This window comes from Lathamus discolor, chromosome 6 (genome assembly GCF_037157495.1).
Source record: "Lathamus discolor isolate bLatDis1 chromosome 6, bLatDis1.hap1, whole genome shotgun sequence".
Lineage (NCBI taxonomy): Eukaryota > Metazoa > Chordata > Aves > Psittaciformes > Psittacidae > Lathamus > Lathamus discolor.
In genome coordinates this window covers 80,921,297-80,938,106 of record NC_088889.1, presented here as the reverse complement: position 1 = coordinate 80,938,106, position 16,810 = coordinate 80,921,297, and the positions used below count along the sequence as shown (strand labels likewise).

The 16,810-nt window shown below is 44.2% G+C and overlaps 1 protein-coding gene across 8 annotated transcripts in view; it reads left to right on the top strand.

Moving 5' to 3' along the window:
• The first annotated feature begins 6,340 nt into the window (after positions 1-6,340).
• SLX4 (SLX4 structure-specific endonuclease subunit) overlaps positions 6,341-16,810 on the top strand; it is a 31,983-nt gene continuing 21,513 nt past the window's right edge. The window contains exons 1-4 of one of the 8 annotated variants that reach the window (XM_065684081.1): positions 6,341-6,462; positions 7,322-7,430; positions 13,998-14,094; positions 15,837-16,547. In XM_065684081.1, the coding sequence (XP_065540153.1) occupies positions 16,178-16,547 (370 nt within the window). In that variant the 5' untranslated portion in view covers positions 6,341-6,462; positions 7,322-7,430; positions 13,998-14,094; positions 15,837-16,177. Of the gene's footprint in view, positions 6,526-6,630; positions 6,769-7,321; positions 7,431-13,997; positions 14,095-15,836; positions 16,548-16,810 lie in introns of those variants that run through there. The other 7 variants (XM_065684079.1, XM_065684084.1, XM_065684078.1 and 4 more) reach the window with 7 other exon arrangements.

Genomic DNA, 16,810 nt, shown 5'->3' with positions numbered 1-16,810 from the left:
AATGTCTGGCTCAGGACCTTGAAACTGGACTGGCCCATAAAGTAGTTCACTGGGCCAGACTGAGAACAGTGTTTTCTCTCATCCAGACTTCTGCTGAGACTATCGAGAGTGTCTTGGGTAGGCTCCAGGCCTGTGATTTATGAGCAAACCACAGGCCAGGAATCTGCAATCTAAGCTCTTTGAGCAGCAACTGTTTAAAACATTATGGGAAGAAATAGCCACTGTTTCCAAAAGAAGAAAACTTGGGAGCCATTAATAATGTTTAGCACTTCTGTAGTGCCTCAGAATTGTTAATTAATCCTTCCCACTCTCCTTGTGAAGTAAGACAGAAATATTCTTAATGTACAAATAAGGTACGCATAGAGTGTAAATAAATTTCCCTAAGAAACACAGTGAATCTGAGTTAGGGACACAGCCCAGGACTCAAGAATCCCAGCACGCAGTGAAACAAACCTCCTTCAGGATCCTGAGGCACAAAGACAAGTACCTGCTGGGTTTGGATGAAGCAATCAACACAAATGTGACAGCAGCTTTAAGAGCATCACTGGCCAACACCCTGTTCATTTGAAAATTCTTCCCAGAGCACTTCTGGGTCTGCCCAACCCTTTTCCATTGAGATCATGCAGTTTCCCAGTGACTCCTGGGCTCAAAAACTCCTGGGGTTTCAGAGAATACCTGGAAACTTGGCTGCTTACTGGAATTACCCTGTTCAAAGTCCTTTCCAGCTGGTTGTCTTCCCTGTTTCTTGGGAAGAAGACTAAAATCTATCCTGTTGTCTTTCTCTGCCCAGAACAGCCCACCTCCTGACACCTCTGGAGTGGGGTTTTTCTTTCATCAGCAGGAAGCTCTTCTTTCAGTAAAAAAATGTCACTTGTTCTCCCTCTGCTCTCAGAATCATCTTTTGTTTCTCCTTTACCTCATGCTTTACACTTAACCTCCACTTTCTCTGGAGCACTTCATGGCTGATGCTGTGGTTGCAGCCCAAGTGGGCAGTTTGCCTGCCTGGACAATCATTTTCCCTTTCTCACCTATGACAGAAGGGTGCTCCTTGGTGCTGTCTCCCACCATCAGTCCTGGAGCCCCTTCTAGCAAGACTTTTATCTCAAATCACAAGCCTCTTCCCCTTCCACTCCTCCTGGAAAGAGTCTGGAGCGTGAACAGGTGGGAATGGGCTTAAAAGTCTGCATAAGTCCTGGTCGAAATGGAATAGTTGGCAGGAGTGCAAGGAGCAAAGGCTTCTCTAAGTACTTAGATTTGTGAGGACTCCTGCATGTCTCATCACTGGTAATCTATTCAGAGCAGCAGGAAGGATGAAAAAATGGTGAAAGAAGAGTTTCCCCCTCTTTTTAAATTGATACGGCAAAAGGTATTGTAATGAATTGTCCATTAAACATATCTGTCTAACTTTATTCCAATGTCAAGATATGATCTGCACGGAATTTGGGGTTAAGTAATAGCAGTTAATAAAGAAGCAAAGATGTGATGCCACGCAAAGATAGTTCTCCTTTTGCAGCCCAAGTAAATGAGGGGTGATCGGGGTTAAAACCTGATCTGGAAGTAAATCAGTAATCAGTAATAAGTACATGGAACTGTCCTAAATTAAATCCTTACAAACTCGGGAAGTCGGAGCCGTGACACGAGCTGGAGGGAGATGGAACTTGAGGCTTGCTTCATTCATGTATTTCAGTCATGGACTTGCTCTGTCTCCAGTAGTTTAGCAGATAGTTTAAAGAGCAAGCGTTCCAAGTTATCTTGCAATGTGCTTCAAGAAATCCAAGGATATAGATTTTAGTTGGGCACTGTATTTTTAATGTTCTTATTGATTCTTAGCATGTTTAGTGACCTTTACTTTAGCGGCCTTTACTTAATTATGGTGATTCTTATTGGAAATTATAATTCATTTCACTTCCCAGGAGAACAAGACAAATTTTGGTTTATAACAAGATAATGTGATGTGCACACTCCAACCCATGCTGTGTGACCTCCTGAATGCATGTTTTCCTGACACAAAAACATGCATGTTTTCCTGACAGGCTTACAAGTGGAGGTGGAGATAGTGGTAGGCACCATCCCAAAATTTACACTTTAGAGAAAAATTAAACAAACCTGCTCTTGAAGAGAATGCTGTATTGTTGCTTGTTTTGCCCTTTCAAGAGACTCGGCGCATTGAGTGTTGTGCTGATCTCTGTCATCCAGCATGGCGAAAGACCATGAGAAGGGAAGATTAACAGAACAAATTAATGCAAACACTAAACTTTACTCACTGGAATTGGCCTCCAGGGCTGCTTCTCTGAGCACTGCTGGCCTGGATTGAATCAGTTTGTATGAAAAGCTTAAAAAAGTTAATCTGGAGCTGCTGAAGAGCCACCAGCATTATTAAAAGTGCATTACCATCATTACAAGTGCTGACACAGACCAGTGGATCTGCCCATCAGACTGAGCAGAGATAACAAGGTAAAACTCACATTTTGAGAAGTGCTGACTGCAGCACACTGGGGATAAATATGTATATGTGTATGTAACATGTAATGTGTGCATTCATAGATCTGTAGTTCAACATATTTACATTTTTACTATAAATACCTTTGCACAGTGAATTCAAATGCAGTTATTTTAAAACCTTTTTAGTATTGGCAATAGTGTCCACAAGTTTCCATAATCACCGTTTTCTGCAGAGACAGCTCAAAACCGACGTGAGACAGTAAATATCCTGTCTCTCACGTGTATCCAAAGTGTTGCTATTTTAGGGACCTGCCAGCATCTATACAGTTGTAATTCATGTGAGAGTACCACTAGCTTGCATTAAATTAAGCCAGGATTTTCATTCTGGAGTCTAACGCATTGCGGCCGCATGCCAGATCTGATAGAGAGCAGCTCCCTGCAGGGGAGAAAAAGTGAGTGATTAAAAAATAGCTAGCAGAAGTCCAGTAGGTCTGCATGGAGAAAATCAGTCTGCCTCTGATGAGCTGCTTGCTTTTGGGAGAGCTGCTTCTCCTCTCTAAACCCATAATTGTGGCTGTGTATCTGAGCTGATGTTGGGTACAAATAGCGAATACACCCTGCAGTGGCAGCCGCATCCTTGTTGCCCTTAAGAATGGCTGGAGGCCTTGAAACACCCTGTGAGGTAGATCTCTGCTTGACAGCCAGTACGTACTGCTAAATATTGCTGCTCCCAGACTCATCCAGATTAGAAATAGCATGATTCCTTTGGCTCTTTCCAGTGCACACCTTTAAGGGGCTGCATTTACATGATCAAGGCTCAGGTTGTTTGTGCTTCTCATGTGGAGCACAGTAAGCTCTCAAGGAGTCAAGTGGTGAAAAAGCAGATGCTTGTGCGTGTTAATGTGTTTCACGTTTCTCAGGAGTCCTTTTCTCTGGTATCTCAGCACTTTTGGGTTAGAAAAATGTGTTTGATTATGTGAAATGCAGCAGAATTGCTGGAGGCTGCTGCGTTGCCTGGCAGCAGCGATGTGGAGGCTGGTCTGGCTGAAGACGTGTGTTGGCCGTGTTCAGCATCACTTTGAACACCAAGGGGAAGTTTCCCCGACTGCAGGTGTGTGATGGGGTCAGCAGATCTCTGGTGCCTTGTGGAGGTGCTCTCTGAGTCCTCCTGCTTATTCTGATAAATATTTGGTGCTGTTAAATTCAGTTTTGCATTTAGGGTGCTGTGCAACAAAATGTTACTGTGACTTAGGACCATAGAACAGTTTGGTTTGGAAGGAACCTTAAAGCTCATCCAGTTCCAACCTCCTGTCATGGGCAGGGACACCTTCCACTAGACCAGGTTGCTCCAAGTCCCATCCAACCTGGCCTTGAACACTGCCAGGGATGTGGCAGCCACAGCTTCTCTGGGCAACCTGTGCCAGTGCCTCACCACACTCACAATAAAGAACTTCTTCCTTATACCTCATCTAAATCTCCCCCGTTTAAAGCCATTCCCCCTTGTCCTGTCAGTACATGCCCTTGTCAAGAGCCTCTCTCTAGCTTTCTTGTTGGCCTCTTTAGGCACTGGAAGCTGCTCTAAAGTCTCCCCAGTCTTCTCTTTTCCAGGCTGAACAAGCCCAGCTCCCTCAGCCTGTCTCCAGAGCAGAGCTGCTCCAGCCCTCTGAGCATCTCCGTGGCCTCCTCTGGACTCACTCCCTCACTCTTGTGTTGGGTGCCCCAGAGCTGTTCACAGAACTCCGGGTATAGTCTCATGAGAGTGGAGGAGAGGGGGAAAATCCCTCCCCTTGGCGTGCTGGCCATACTTCTTTTGATGCAGCCCTGTCTACTGTTGGCTTTCTGGGCTACAAGTGCACACTGCTGGCTCATGTTGAGCTTCTCAACAATCAACACTACCAAGTCTTTCTCTGCAGGGCTGCTCTAATTACCATTTGGTATAGTTGTTCTCGTGGAACCGACATGGTGCCTCAGTACATCTGACTGGAGTATTTTTCAGTACATTTGTGCAATGTGCGCTTGCAGCTTCTTGCAGAGTTTTCTTCAGAGTGCTTCTAATTCCCATAAGTGTAGCAATTTCAGAAAAAAATTGAATAAACTAGCAGAAGTGTTGAAAGACAAAAACCAAAGGATTTCTTCATATCAGTTTTTGGTTCTCATACTGACATGGGTCCATTGCATCTCCTGGAGACAATTAGCTGCAGAAAACAGACCCATCAGTTCTGCCAAAATAACCAATTCTATGCTTAAAATTCAAAGGTTTTCAGCTAAAACTGTTTGAATTTAGCATGGGTTAAAAACTAAATTGGTCTCCTGGAAGTGAAAACACTTGGTGCTGCAGGAGCTTGTTCCATTGCAAAAGTTGTAGTTAATTTTTTTCTATAAGCTTTTCAAACAGGCAGTACAATGGGAATGTCCCTTTAATTTGGTGATGCCAAATTACAGATCAAGATATAATTACAGAAAAATAAATGTTATATGTAAAGGACCCATCATATTGCTCACAATTAGTAGAGGAACGTCAGCCTGGGTGTGTTGTGTGAGCCGCTGGACTTCTTCCCTCTGCCTCTTGGCCTGTTAACAAGTATTCTCCAGGACTGATTTCGGTTCTTGCTGTGTCCATACCAAGCGCTAAGAAATCCTGATTTTAACACAAAACATGTTCAAAACGCAAATCCAGTGTCTGAATTCCCACCTCCTCCCACTGTATCTGAGGTTTATACCTGCAGACCTTTGGCCGCAATTAGCTATTAACTTGGATTAAATGATTGCTGATCCTGAGTCAGTTACTACTCAGAATGAGGTCTCTAAGCCTGAATGGAATGTAGTGGAAAAAAAATGGCATCCATCTTCCTGTTAAATCCCACATAGTAAGACGTACAAAATAAAAAGGCAACACTCTGTCAACAGGTAAGCTTGGCAAAAGCTTGAGCCATATAACTGCTTGCCTTGGAATTTCAACAGTTCCATTAATATCTGTATGAGCAGCAGTGCATTACAATTATCATGGTCTCGCTGCAGCTCCACATCCTGCAGACATGGACCTCAGCTTTTAGATGTGGAAATGAATGACTTTAAAGACGCATGAGCTGCAGGTCGAGAGAGGGGTTCTCCCCCTCTACTTCACACTTGTGACACCTCCCCTGCAGTCCCACATCCAGCTCTGGGGCCCCCAGCATAAGGACATGGACCAGTTGGAGCTACGAGAAACTTAGGTACTGCTTACACGGACATGCAGTGATAGTATGGGGGGGACTGGAACTAGATGAGTTTTTAAGGTCCCTTCCAACCCAAACCATCCTGTGAGCCCATGACTATAGTCATACAGGTGGTGTTTCTCTTCCTATTTACACATTTTGCTACATACGAGTATTTCAAGAGCTCACACTTCTTTAACACATTAACAGGAAGTGCTCTGCTGTGCTTTCCTCTTTCGGACTTTTCCCAGACCCGGTTGCAGCAGAGCCGGGGCCCTCACCAAACGCCTCAGCACTTTCTGACCCTCAGGCTCTGCCGGGGCCCTGACGGGCGGGAGTGGCCGGGCCTGCCGCCGCTACCCTGGAGCACGGCCGCCCCCGGTGGCCGCCGACCGCCAGCCTCAGGCAGCGTCCGCCTCAGGAGGCACAGCCCAGTGCCGCTGCCTGCCCGAGGGGAGGCTCCGGCCCTTCTGAGAGCTGGGGGCATCCAGTTCCCCCCAACAGGAAGAGTATCCACCCTGTCCCGCCGAGGAGCAACGCCAACAAACACCGGCAGAAGCGGGATCATCACTGTGGCAACCGGAGGCGGGAAGTCCGTGCGCCTGCGCGGGGAGGGTGCGGTCCTCGCTTGTGCGCATGCGCTAGCGCTGCCGGCGGGCCCCCGACAAGAACCTCGCGCATGCGCACCGCGCCCATTACGGGACGGGAACGGCGGTTGGCGCCCCGCGCATGCGCTGCGGCTCAGCACCGGGGCTCCCCGCCGTGGCGGCGGGGCGCGAGGAGCTGCGGGAGCTCGTGCCGCGGCGGAGAGGTCTGCGGCGGAGAGGTCTGTGGCGGCGGGACGTGGCGGCGGCGGTGGGCGGGCGCGGCAGTCTTCTCAGTGGTGCGGGTGAGCTACGGGTGGGTGGCGTGACGTCATGACGCTGGCGCCAACAGCGCGGCGCCGCGCCACGCCACGCCACGCCACCTGCCGGTGTCGAGTTGGTTGTGTTGAGCCGTCGGGCCGGCGACTCTCTCTGAGGGGCAGGAGTCGCTTCCCCGTGCGGGGCGGGTGTCGTGGCTGCACAGGCATATGCACTGCCGGTGTGCAGCTCGAGGTCAGCCCCGAAGTAAGCCCACAGGGGCCCGTCAGGTACCGCCGGCAGCAGAAGCCTCGGGGCGCTAACAGCGCGTTTAGGGGGGGCTCCGGTTGGGTTTGAATGGGTGGCTCATTGCTCCGGTGTGGCTTCTCGGCAGGGTGGAGCGCAGCATTGATTTTAGCATGGCATCAAAAGCAAAATCTTAGTGACAGAGGCAAAGTTCTTCAATGGAAGGGGTGATTGCGATGGTGTCAGAGTGTAGTAAGCATTGACTGCTGGGAAGGTTGCCCAAAGAAGCTATGGCTGCCCCATTCCTGGCAGTGTTCAAGGCCAGGCTGGATGGGCTTTGGAGCAACCTGCTCTAGTGGAAGATGTCCCTGCCCATGGCAGGAGGTTGGAACTGGATGAGCTTAAGGTCCCTTCCAACCTAAACCATTCTATGATTATATGATTCTATGGTCCAGTCTTGAAGCAAACTTATTTCCAGTAGTGTGACAAAGGAAAACCATTCTGAGGACCCCTTGCAACCCTGACCACTCTGTGATGCTATGAGGAGTCTGTCAGCTGCTTCATGAAGCAACATGGAATTTTGTCATTCTCTTCCAGGCTTGAGGGCTGAGGATCAGTGTGTGGAGAATCCTCTGCCTTGAGGGGAAACAGGTGGTGCAGGCTGGTTTACTGTCAACACTTCATCCCTGGTCCTGCAGATACACAGGTGCTTCTTTTAACCATGCTGGTTTAAAATAAAACCAAAATTACACATTTGCTGGGCAAGAACATATGTTATTTGTACTGAATAGTTTGATTCTAGTAGAGCCCAAAGGCAGAAATGTTGACTGGTGCTCAGTCTGTTGGTTTCTGTATAAACTCTCAAAAAATCACCGCCTAGGTAAAGTCCCTGTTTTGATGAGAAAAAGAGACCCTTGGGTGGTTGGCTTTCATATCTGCCTAGAATCCTGTTCTTCATCTCCCTGCTTTCCCCTTTGTTTTTGATGTTTGGATTAAAATAGTTTTCAGAAGAGGCAGAAGTCATTTTGTTGCTTTACATTATGCACATGCGTCAGAGGCAGAAACAGGAAAAAAATTTACCATGGCCTTTATATTTGGAAGAAAATGGACCTCAAGTTCTTTTGAGCATTTGCTTTTCCCACTGGGTCAGTTTTTGTTACACCTTTTTCTGCAGAAAAAGAACCTGTCAAATGGTAGAAAACAGCAATTTAGACAGGATGTTTGACACACTGTTGTATGCTTGTGAAACTCAAACTGTGCTTCGGGGTTCTCAGTTGTAGGCCAGGCTTTTGCCCAGGGTTTTCTCAGAAAATTGAACACAAGGAGATTGACATCATTGTCCAAGAGCTGACCTCCTGCTGGTATCATAGCAGTCCATGGATGACACACATCTGCACATCCCTGAGGTCATTGGTTGGTACCAGAGTTTCCAGAACACTCAAATCAGTCTCTAGGTAACAATATATTTGGATATTGAGAAGGTGAAGGAACTAAGGTAATAAAAGAAGATGTTTTAGTAGGAAGGAATGTACAAATGTATTTTCAGAATAGTTGAACAAAGTGTATTTATGATGGGTGCTCGAGTATGGAGAATAGATGTGACAGCATGGAAATATCATGAAGCAGCATGTGCACAAAATAGCATGTTGGGTATTTTATTGTAGCTCTTGTGTGTAATTTTAGCTGACAACAAGTTATTAATTGTTATAAATTAATGAAACATTAGTGTGAAAGGTATGTTATTAGTTTACCTTTAGAAATCCATGAGTTTGGTCACCTTTCACATGCAAGCATCTTTCTATTTTAGAGAATGTGGGGAAATCAAGATGCTGTGTTAAATTTCACCTTACATTTGTGTTTGTGATGATAATCACAAATCAGACAATACACTTTTTGGGAAAAAAATAGTATCAGTAGAACTGATACGCAGTGAATGTGCCCTTTAGAATAACATTGTCTTCTTGGAAGGAGATGGCTTGGATCTATAACATTGAAGTGTTCTTACTTCTCTTTATATTCACTTCTTTATTAATTACTCAGTTGATTTTCTTGCTGCAAACATCCATAACACTTATTACTCCATTCTTGATCCGCACAATGATAGAATATTTTGCCATGGTCAGAATTATCCGTATGAAAGTGATGGTAGACACCTGAGACAAGGTCATGTTGTGGTCAGTGTGAAAGAATGATGGCTGGGTGAGGTTGTATACTGGCGACTGAAAAGGCAGCCTGAACCAGCGGTGTTCCTAAGCCATGTGCCACTGGCTCTGTGTGCTGTGGGCAGTGCTTCCTCCTTGGAAGGAATCATGCCTTAGATGCACTGTAACAGTATACCCATAGTGTTCAGGTGTACCCACTACAAGAAGTATAGAACCTTTTGTGTCAATATGGCTACAGACTCCCACAGGGGCCTGCCAGTGTTTCAACATCTGTCCAGACTCCAAACGCCTTTGTAGTTGTTGTTTTCCAGGGTAGATTTACCTATCCTGTAAGTATCACCTTGTCCCAAATGCAGGACTTTATACTGAGATTTGCAGTGGTTTACCAAGTGGCTTGCCATCAGTCTGCCTCTCTGTCATCAACTTCAATAGTTCCCTCCTCTGCATGACCAGACAGGTTGATCAGTGCTGGTGTATGTCTCTTCCAACTCATTTTGTAAGTCTAAATAATAGAAAAACAAGATAGGCAGAGTTAATCCCTGTGGGATGCTGCTAGAAACATAATGCTCTCAATGTATCAAGTGCTGTTTGCAGTTGCAATTTGAAACTTACCTAGCTACATTTTAATAATTCTAAATGTGTTGTATTGATTTTGTATGCTTTTAATTAATCATTTTGTCCTTTGATACTTCTTTAATGGTTTACAAAAAGATTACACCTGTGTTAACACATAGAGGTCTCATTAAAAACTTATTAGCTTAACGTGGGAGATCTTAGGTTTCATAAAGCTGTGTTGATTAGTATTAATTTTTCCATCCATCCTTACTCATCAGTTCCCATATAAGCCATTTCTTTCACAGTCTGGTGTTGATCTCAGTCTGAAATATGGGTGTTTACTTCCCTAATTGTCCTTTTTGAAAAATCACAGTGACTTCTACTTGCAAATGATGTGTTTACGGAAACACCTTCAATAGCTGCTTTTCAGTATGCTTTGGATCACTTAGAATAGGCACACTGTGGGGTGGATATTGTAAGAATATTTGTATTCTCAGTATTAACGGTTCTACACTTTGTTTTATAATGATCTAGTGGCCTTGGCAGGTTTTTCTTTTTGGTTTTGATGCGCACCAAAAGATCTTTTGGAAAGTCTTTAACTTTTCTGTCCAGATAAATAATCTTAGGTAATTTTACCTCCTGCTTGTGTTAATAAAATCCATTGCTTATATTCAGTGCTATCCCATTCCCTGAGCATGCTGTTATTTTATATATTTGTTTTTATTATTAGTCTGATTTCTTTTTCTGAAAACCAAGTTAGGTTTTAAGAAGCATTGCTCTCTTATTGTCCTCTTTTGAAATGTTTTTATTCAGTCCTTAACTCTCAAGTGTATTTTTCTGTTTAAATTAGTAATTTCTTGTTGTGTTCAGTCAAATCAAATAATTTTTGAAACACCAGCTGCATATATTTCTGAGCTGTATGCTACTACTGTGTTTGCATACAAACCATGAGCATTTGCACCTGAGCAACCGTTAGTTTTTATTTTTATATCCACTTCCCCTTTATCTTTCCAGAGGAGGTAGAAAGTAGAGATTTTTCTCTTTCAGTGGAGTGCTTTATGAAGTAAGATTGGTCTCTACAGTGTTCAAAAGGGACATTTTGTCATGTAAGTAGTGATTTAAAATTCATACCTGGAATATGATAGATTTTTTACTGGCTATGAAATGCTTTGCCATATGTACAAGGTACTAGCAGGAGGAAAATAGTCTGGAAAACAAATGGGAGCATGGTACTCTGATGGGATATCAGGTAATGGAAGTGGGTATAGTGTCAGGTAGACATTGATACTGGTCAATGCTAAGATTGCTCCTTAGAATCTGATAATGATTTTCCAGCTATCATTTCCTTGCTTATACAGACTTGAGTTAATTTGTCATTTCCTATTTTCTGTGTCTGGTTTTGTCATCCTTTTCTGGCACAGGAAGGCCGACAGGGACCAGGACACGAGGACTGACTTTGAATTACTTTGAATTACTTTTCCATACTTACATTTGCTCTGTCCTCACAGAACAAGCACTGCTGTCCTCAGTGTACATTTATTTGCACTTCTTTGAACACAGAGACCCTACTGTGTACAGGTCTGGTGCTGTGTCTTTGCAGAGTAGTGTCGGCAATAAAAGTGTTGTTTAGTGCAGGAGCTGAAGAGAACAGGCTGTAGTGAGGAGTCTCTAAAAGTATGGAGGATAATGTGCGTTTTCAGAAGTTATACTATTGACATGTAAGTTCTTCTCCGTCAGGAACCTGCAGGGAGATTTTTTGTTACAGGTTTTGGTCTGGAAGTATCCCTAGGGATTGCCTTCTGGTGTGGTTTCCAGAACAAACACTGCAGAAATTCTTTCCCTTTGCAGTATTTGGACTGGCTTGATTGAAAGTTTTGTTACCAACCTTGAAATCTGTAGGCCACAGCTTTCACAACAAGAGAAGAGGAGGGCATTAATACTATCAGTGCCAGCGCAGCAGCGTGCATCCCGTCATCATGTCCCTGTCACCACTGGTATTAGCAGCCTAGGTTCATGCAGGCCATGGCAGTTTCTGAATTCTGAATTCTGGCAGATTTCTGAAGACTGAGGTGATATCAGTCACTTTGATCCCATTCTTTGACTTCCCATTACATTCTAGCCAGCCTTACTAGACTGTCAAGACCACTCCTATGTTGTTCTTGCTGGTGGAGGAAGCAGGAGAAAGGTGCTCCAGATGAGAAAGGTGCCACCCTTTCTGCAGCAACCCACTGCCTAGCACACAAACATGGCCTTGCTCCGTGTTTCGTGCCTGGGGGAGACAGGTGCTGCAGACTCAGCACTGGGTCTTCCTACAGCCAGTCAGGAATGCAGCTGCCTGCTGGGCTATGTCACCAGCCAGGAGATGGGGGGAGAGGATTTATCTGCAGGATGGAATAATTTGTCCTTTCACCACAAGGAAATGGTATTTATGAAAACAAAGGTTACTTTTTGCCTTGCTTTCTAGTGTTAAATAATCCCACTTGTCCTGGCATTTCTTGTGAAACCCAGGAAATTGCTCCCAAGGTAGCATGGCATTTTCCTTGTTTGAAGGTATAGAGTCAGGCTTTCCTTAGAGATGAGTAATTGAGGATGGTATGTACTGAGGCATCACTGAGGGGGTCAAGAGGAGAAAAGATATCTGCTGGGTACAAATTGTTGAGGCCTACCTAGCATTGATCAACAGCATTCTAGCCATAATGATGACATATTCTTGGAAGCTCAAGTGGCAGGAGAATTGTTCCTGGAGCAAGTAGTTTAAAACAGCAAGTGAACAGGCCCAGATGGTGTATATTTGGGAGCTCAGAAGAGAGTCAAGTTGTGGACTGTTGAAAGAAATATGCTTTCCATTGTTAAAAGAGAATCTGCTCGGAAAGGTGGCAGGGTAGCAGATGTTTTACCTGTTTGGGTTTTGCTGTTTGGGGTTTGTTTTGTTTTAAGAAGGATTCTGCAATTGAACTGAGTAATCACAAGGCAGTAAGTCTTTTATATGTACCTATTAAACCAATTGAAATGATCATAAAGTTGTTTGGCTTTGTTACCAAAAGACAGGTATCTGTCTGCATGTATTTTTAACCTGACAGCATCTTGTCAATATGATAGCCTTGTTTCTCCAGTAGACTGTCTTGCCGTAGTCTAATGAAGTGCTTTGAATTTGTCCACAAAGTAGGAAATAAAGAATAAATTCATGTAGCATGCTCAGAAATCCTTTGAAAAATGGAAAGATATAAAGAATGGTAAATGGTATTGTGAATCGTAAATGGTCTGAGAGAGGAAACTGGCTGAAAATTAGCAAAGAGCATGCAAGGGTTCATTCTGAATGCACCTCAGCACATGCCTGGTGGTCGCACTGGGCAGTGTCGCAGCTCTTTCAGCTCTGTTGAGATCAGAGGTGGTTCCAGCAGGCTCCAATCTGCAGGTAACATGCATCATGGATCATGAACTTAGTGTGGAGGAGTGTAAAGCAGAGCATGGAGGTGAGAAAACAGATAAATCATATGGAACACCTTAATGATACCAGACACTGAAAGAGCCCTGGGTGTCTTTGTTCAAGTAAAAACTGCTCAGCAAGCAGATGCTTTCAAAACAAAGCAAGTAAGATGTTAGGATCTGCAGAGCCTCGATGAGGAAGGAATGCGAACAATACAAAACTCCTTCAGCAGCAGTATCAGCAGCCTGCTGTCTGCAGTACCAGTCAATGTGTCTCAGATAAAGCAATGGAGAGTGAAGTGGATTCGGGAAATACTGCTGGAGATGGTTAGGAGCCAGGAAGGTTTCTCCTGAGAAAAGACTGGAACTCTTTCAGAACACAGACACTGGACGATGTAATACATACAATTTAATAAGATACTGAGTGGTCTAAAGAGGTTTAGAACTTTTGTCCTCCTTACCCCAACAGAAGACAGTCAGTGAAGTACAAAGGAAGCAAACAGGACTGATGAAAAGGGATACTTTCTCCATACTTCCCCCTGGAATTTTTTCAGCTAAACCAGAGAACTCAATTCAGTAGAGTGAGCCCTAACTCACAGTAGAGTGAGCCCTGTGAGCCCTAACGTGGCAGGATCAAAAAGCTGAGGGTGTTACGATAGTAACATTGATGGATTTCTGTAGGAATTATCTGCTGTGGTTCTGGTTTAAAGAAAGTTACCAGGAAACAAAATTAGTCCCAGTGGAAAAAGCAAGGATGGGCTGTTTGTAGGATGATAGGATAACTCAGGCTGAAAGTGACTCAGGAGGTCTCTAGTCTAGCGTCCTGCTCAAATTGGGAGTCAGCTGTGGGCTCAGACAAAGTCCTGAGGAACCCTGTCTAGTCTGTCTGACATGTTCTGCCTTCTGAAGGGTTCTGGGCTTTCTCTGCAGTGACTGCAGTGATGCTCACTAGGCTGAGCAGATCGTGAGCGATGTGTCTGAACTCGCATAGTTCAGGTACATGGGTCAATGGAAGTGGCAAAATTTATCACCATTAGAGCTGTATCCTTCCCCCTGCAACTTGGAACTTGAGCAAAAAAGAGCAGTCAGTACAGAATAATCTAAACCTAGCCTTTTCATTCCATTTCCAGGTTCCATCTTTCATTCTTATTGGTCCTGCTTTGTACCATTTCACTGATCCACATTTAAGGCACAGCTGGGCTATAGATTTGACGTCTAAGTTGATAGGTAAGTGGTGCTGTTTATTTTATTTGACCAGCTTTGTGATTTGTTGAGTCCTAAAATCTTCCAAAATGAATCGAATACTCTACTGAAAGAAGCTACTTTTCAAGCCTTTACTTTTCATGCTCTACAAACTGATGCCAAGGCTGGCTGTTAGGTACACCAGTAGCAGCAGCATCAGAAACACTGCTGAGCAGAGCAGGAGCCTGTAAATACAAGTCTGGACAGGGAGGAATAAGACAGATACATCTTTAGTTAGTTTTGCATCATTTGTGTTTCTGACTTGGTCTACCTGGGGCACTGAACATTGATTGCAAACGCAAAAGCGGTGATCTGTTTTAAAGTTTAATATCAGAAACTCACCATAAATAATACGCCAGTACAAATGCATCTGTGAGAGGTATTTAAAGCCATGAAGGATGTAAGATTCTGTTTTTCTGTACATGCTGTCTCCTACTTAGAAAAAAATGGTAAATTTACAGTGATAACTACACCAAGATTCTGTCCAGGAAAATTAAATTTATGAACTGGCTACATAAAACTTCAGTTTCTCTCTAACAGGAAATGACTCCAAGATTCACAGCAAAATCCTCTGCTGGTTTGGGAGTTTGAGTTTAAAATAAATAAATCCATTAACATCTGTAATTACTTATAGGAAAGGCTGACCCATGAAAGTGTATAACCAGCATTCCTCAGCCTTGCATGTCTGCAGCCAAGCCATTTGAGAAAACAATCTTGCATGTGTTTTTCCTGCTTTTTGAGACTTTCTGTGCCCAGAGTTTTACTGGAGAAACTGAACCACAGCTGCTGCCATTCCAAGTGAAACACTCTGGTTTAGGCTTGAAAGAAATAGGTTTTGGGAGCAATATAAAACCTCTGTTAAAATAGCCAGAACCAGAGTGAACTTAGGACTAGGAAGAAGAGGACAATCAAAATGTCTAAGAATAGAGATCTAGTTTTAATGTTGCCTAGGGGTTGATGGCATTTCTATCTGGACATTGTACCCAGTGCTGTTCCAAGTAACCCCTAGCTAGTCCTGCTGTTCTTACTGTAGCTGAAAAGGTTAAGAAACTCATTTAAAAATACCATTTGTTTAGTCTGTTTACCTTGTGTATTTGACAGCAGTTTGTGAAACATGGTCAGTGCCATGGTTTATTGAGTACTTGGGGGACAAGTTCATTATTAGTTGGCAGGAGAGCTAATCCTGAAGGTAAGCAGGCATGGAGGTAAGAGGAGAGAAAGGATGAACATGTTTGATAGAATTGTTCTCAGACTTGTCCCAGAAACCCTTTTGGAATGCCAGAAAGTGCCTTTATTTGATTCTCGAAATGAGGTCGGGCTCTCCTTTTAAAAGCTGTAGTGCCGCAAAGCAGAATTTTACATTCTAGAATAGCTGCTTGATATGAAGGACTTTTTTTTTTTCTCCCTGCTCCGTTTGCTGGTCTTGTGTTATATAAATGTAAGTATGAATGCATATAAAAAAGGGACAGTCTCAAATCCTGAGCCCCAGGACAAAAGTCTATCCCGTATCAGATACCTGTTTTGAAAGCTTTCTCTTCTTTCCTCATGTAGCTTGTGCATGTCTGTAGTACAATTATAGGGATGGTGTTTGGGGTCAGTACGTGCTTTTTCTAATCATACTATTTTATACAAATCCTTTCCTCCTTCAAAGTTCTACACCAGCCTGTCCCACACTGAATCTGCATATACCATCCTACGTAACCACCTTCTTTATTTCTTTATTTAAGGGCTTAAGTGTCTCTCTGAAGCACTGTAGCACATCATGAAGCTTCTGCGCATGCTCTGCACAAACTGGGGTGCTTAACTTGTGAAAGCAGGTGGGGTCCATGGTGAATGTGCTCTACTAAATGGCTGTGAATTAACTGTGGAAGAATGAGCTGTCGGAACAGAACTGAAGTGCCCACTCTATTGACCTCATTGAAGTCTGGAGAATGGGCATTTCTGAGGTGGTGGAGGGGAGTTGGTGAAGATAGCAGGTCACAGATGATGAACTGATTCTGGTATCTCCTCCTGCCTTCCAGTCCTCACAGTGTCGTTAGGCCACAGTGTTTCTGGACCCTGCAGGCCAATGGATGAACAGGACAGTGATTTTAAAGAGCTGTGGGCAAATATTTTGGGTAGAGGGAAGAAAAAAGCTGGGGATCCTGAGGCAACAAAAAGGGCTCAGAACAGGTCAAAGAGCACTGCAGCAAGAAGCAAATTAAGAGGAAGCAAAGCTGCTGCTAAGACCCAAAACCATCATCGCTTACCAGCTGTGAAGGAGACATACTTGCCTGAAGATTTCGGACCAAAGGAACAAACATTGGTTCACAAAGAAGATGGCAATGCTGTGGCCTGTAACGGTGGTGAGGCTGTACAAGGGGATGGAAAGAGAAACCCTCTCTCTGCCAGCCAGCCAAGTCCAGTAACCAATGAGTGTAGCCAGAGGACTCTCTCAGGTGAGTGAACCAAAACTGTTCAGATGGAAAATAGGCTGGGAGGGAAAAGACTGTAGTTCAGGGAGGTCTTCAGGAGCACACCTGGAGGGAACATACAGCAGCACTGATCGAAGCAGGCTTGGTTCTTGTGTTTCTGTCTACATAAGTCCTCTGGACTTGCTCCAACAGGTTTACATTCTTACGCTGGGAGCCCCAGAGCTGAACACAGTACTTGAGGTTAGGTGTCATGAGAGTGGAGTAGAGGAGGTGAATCACCTCCCTTG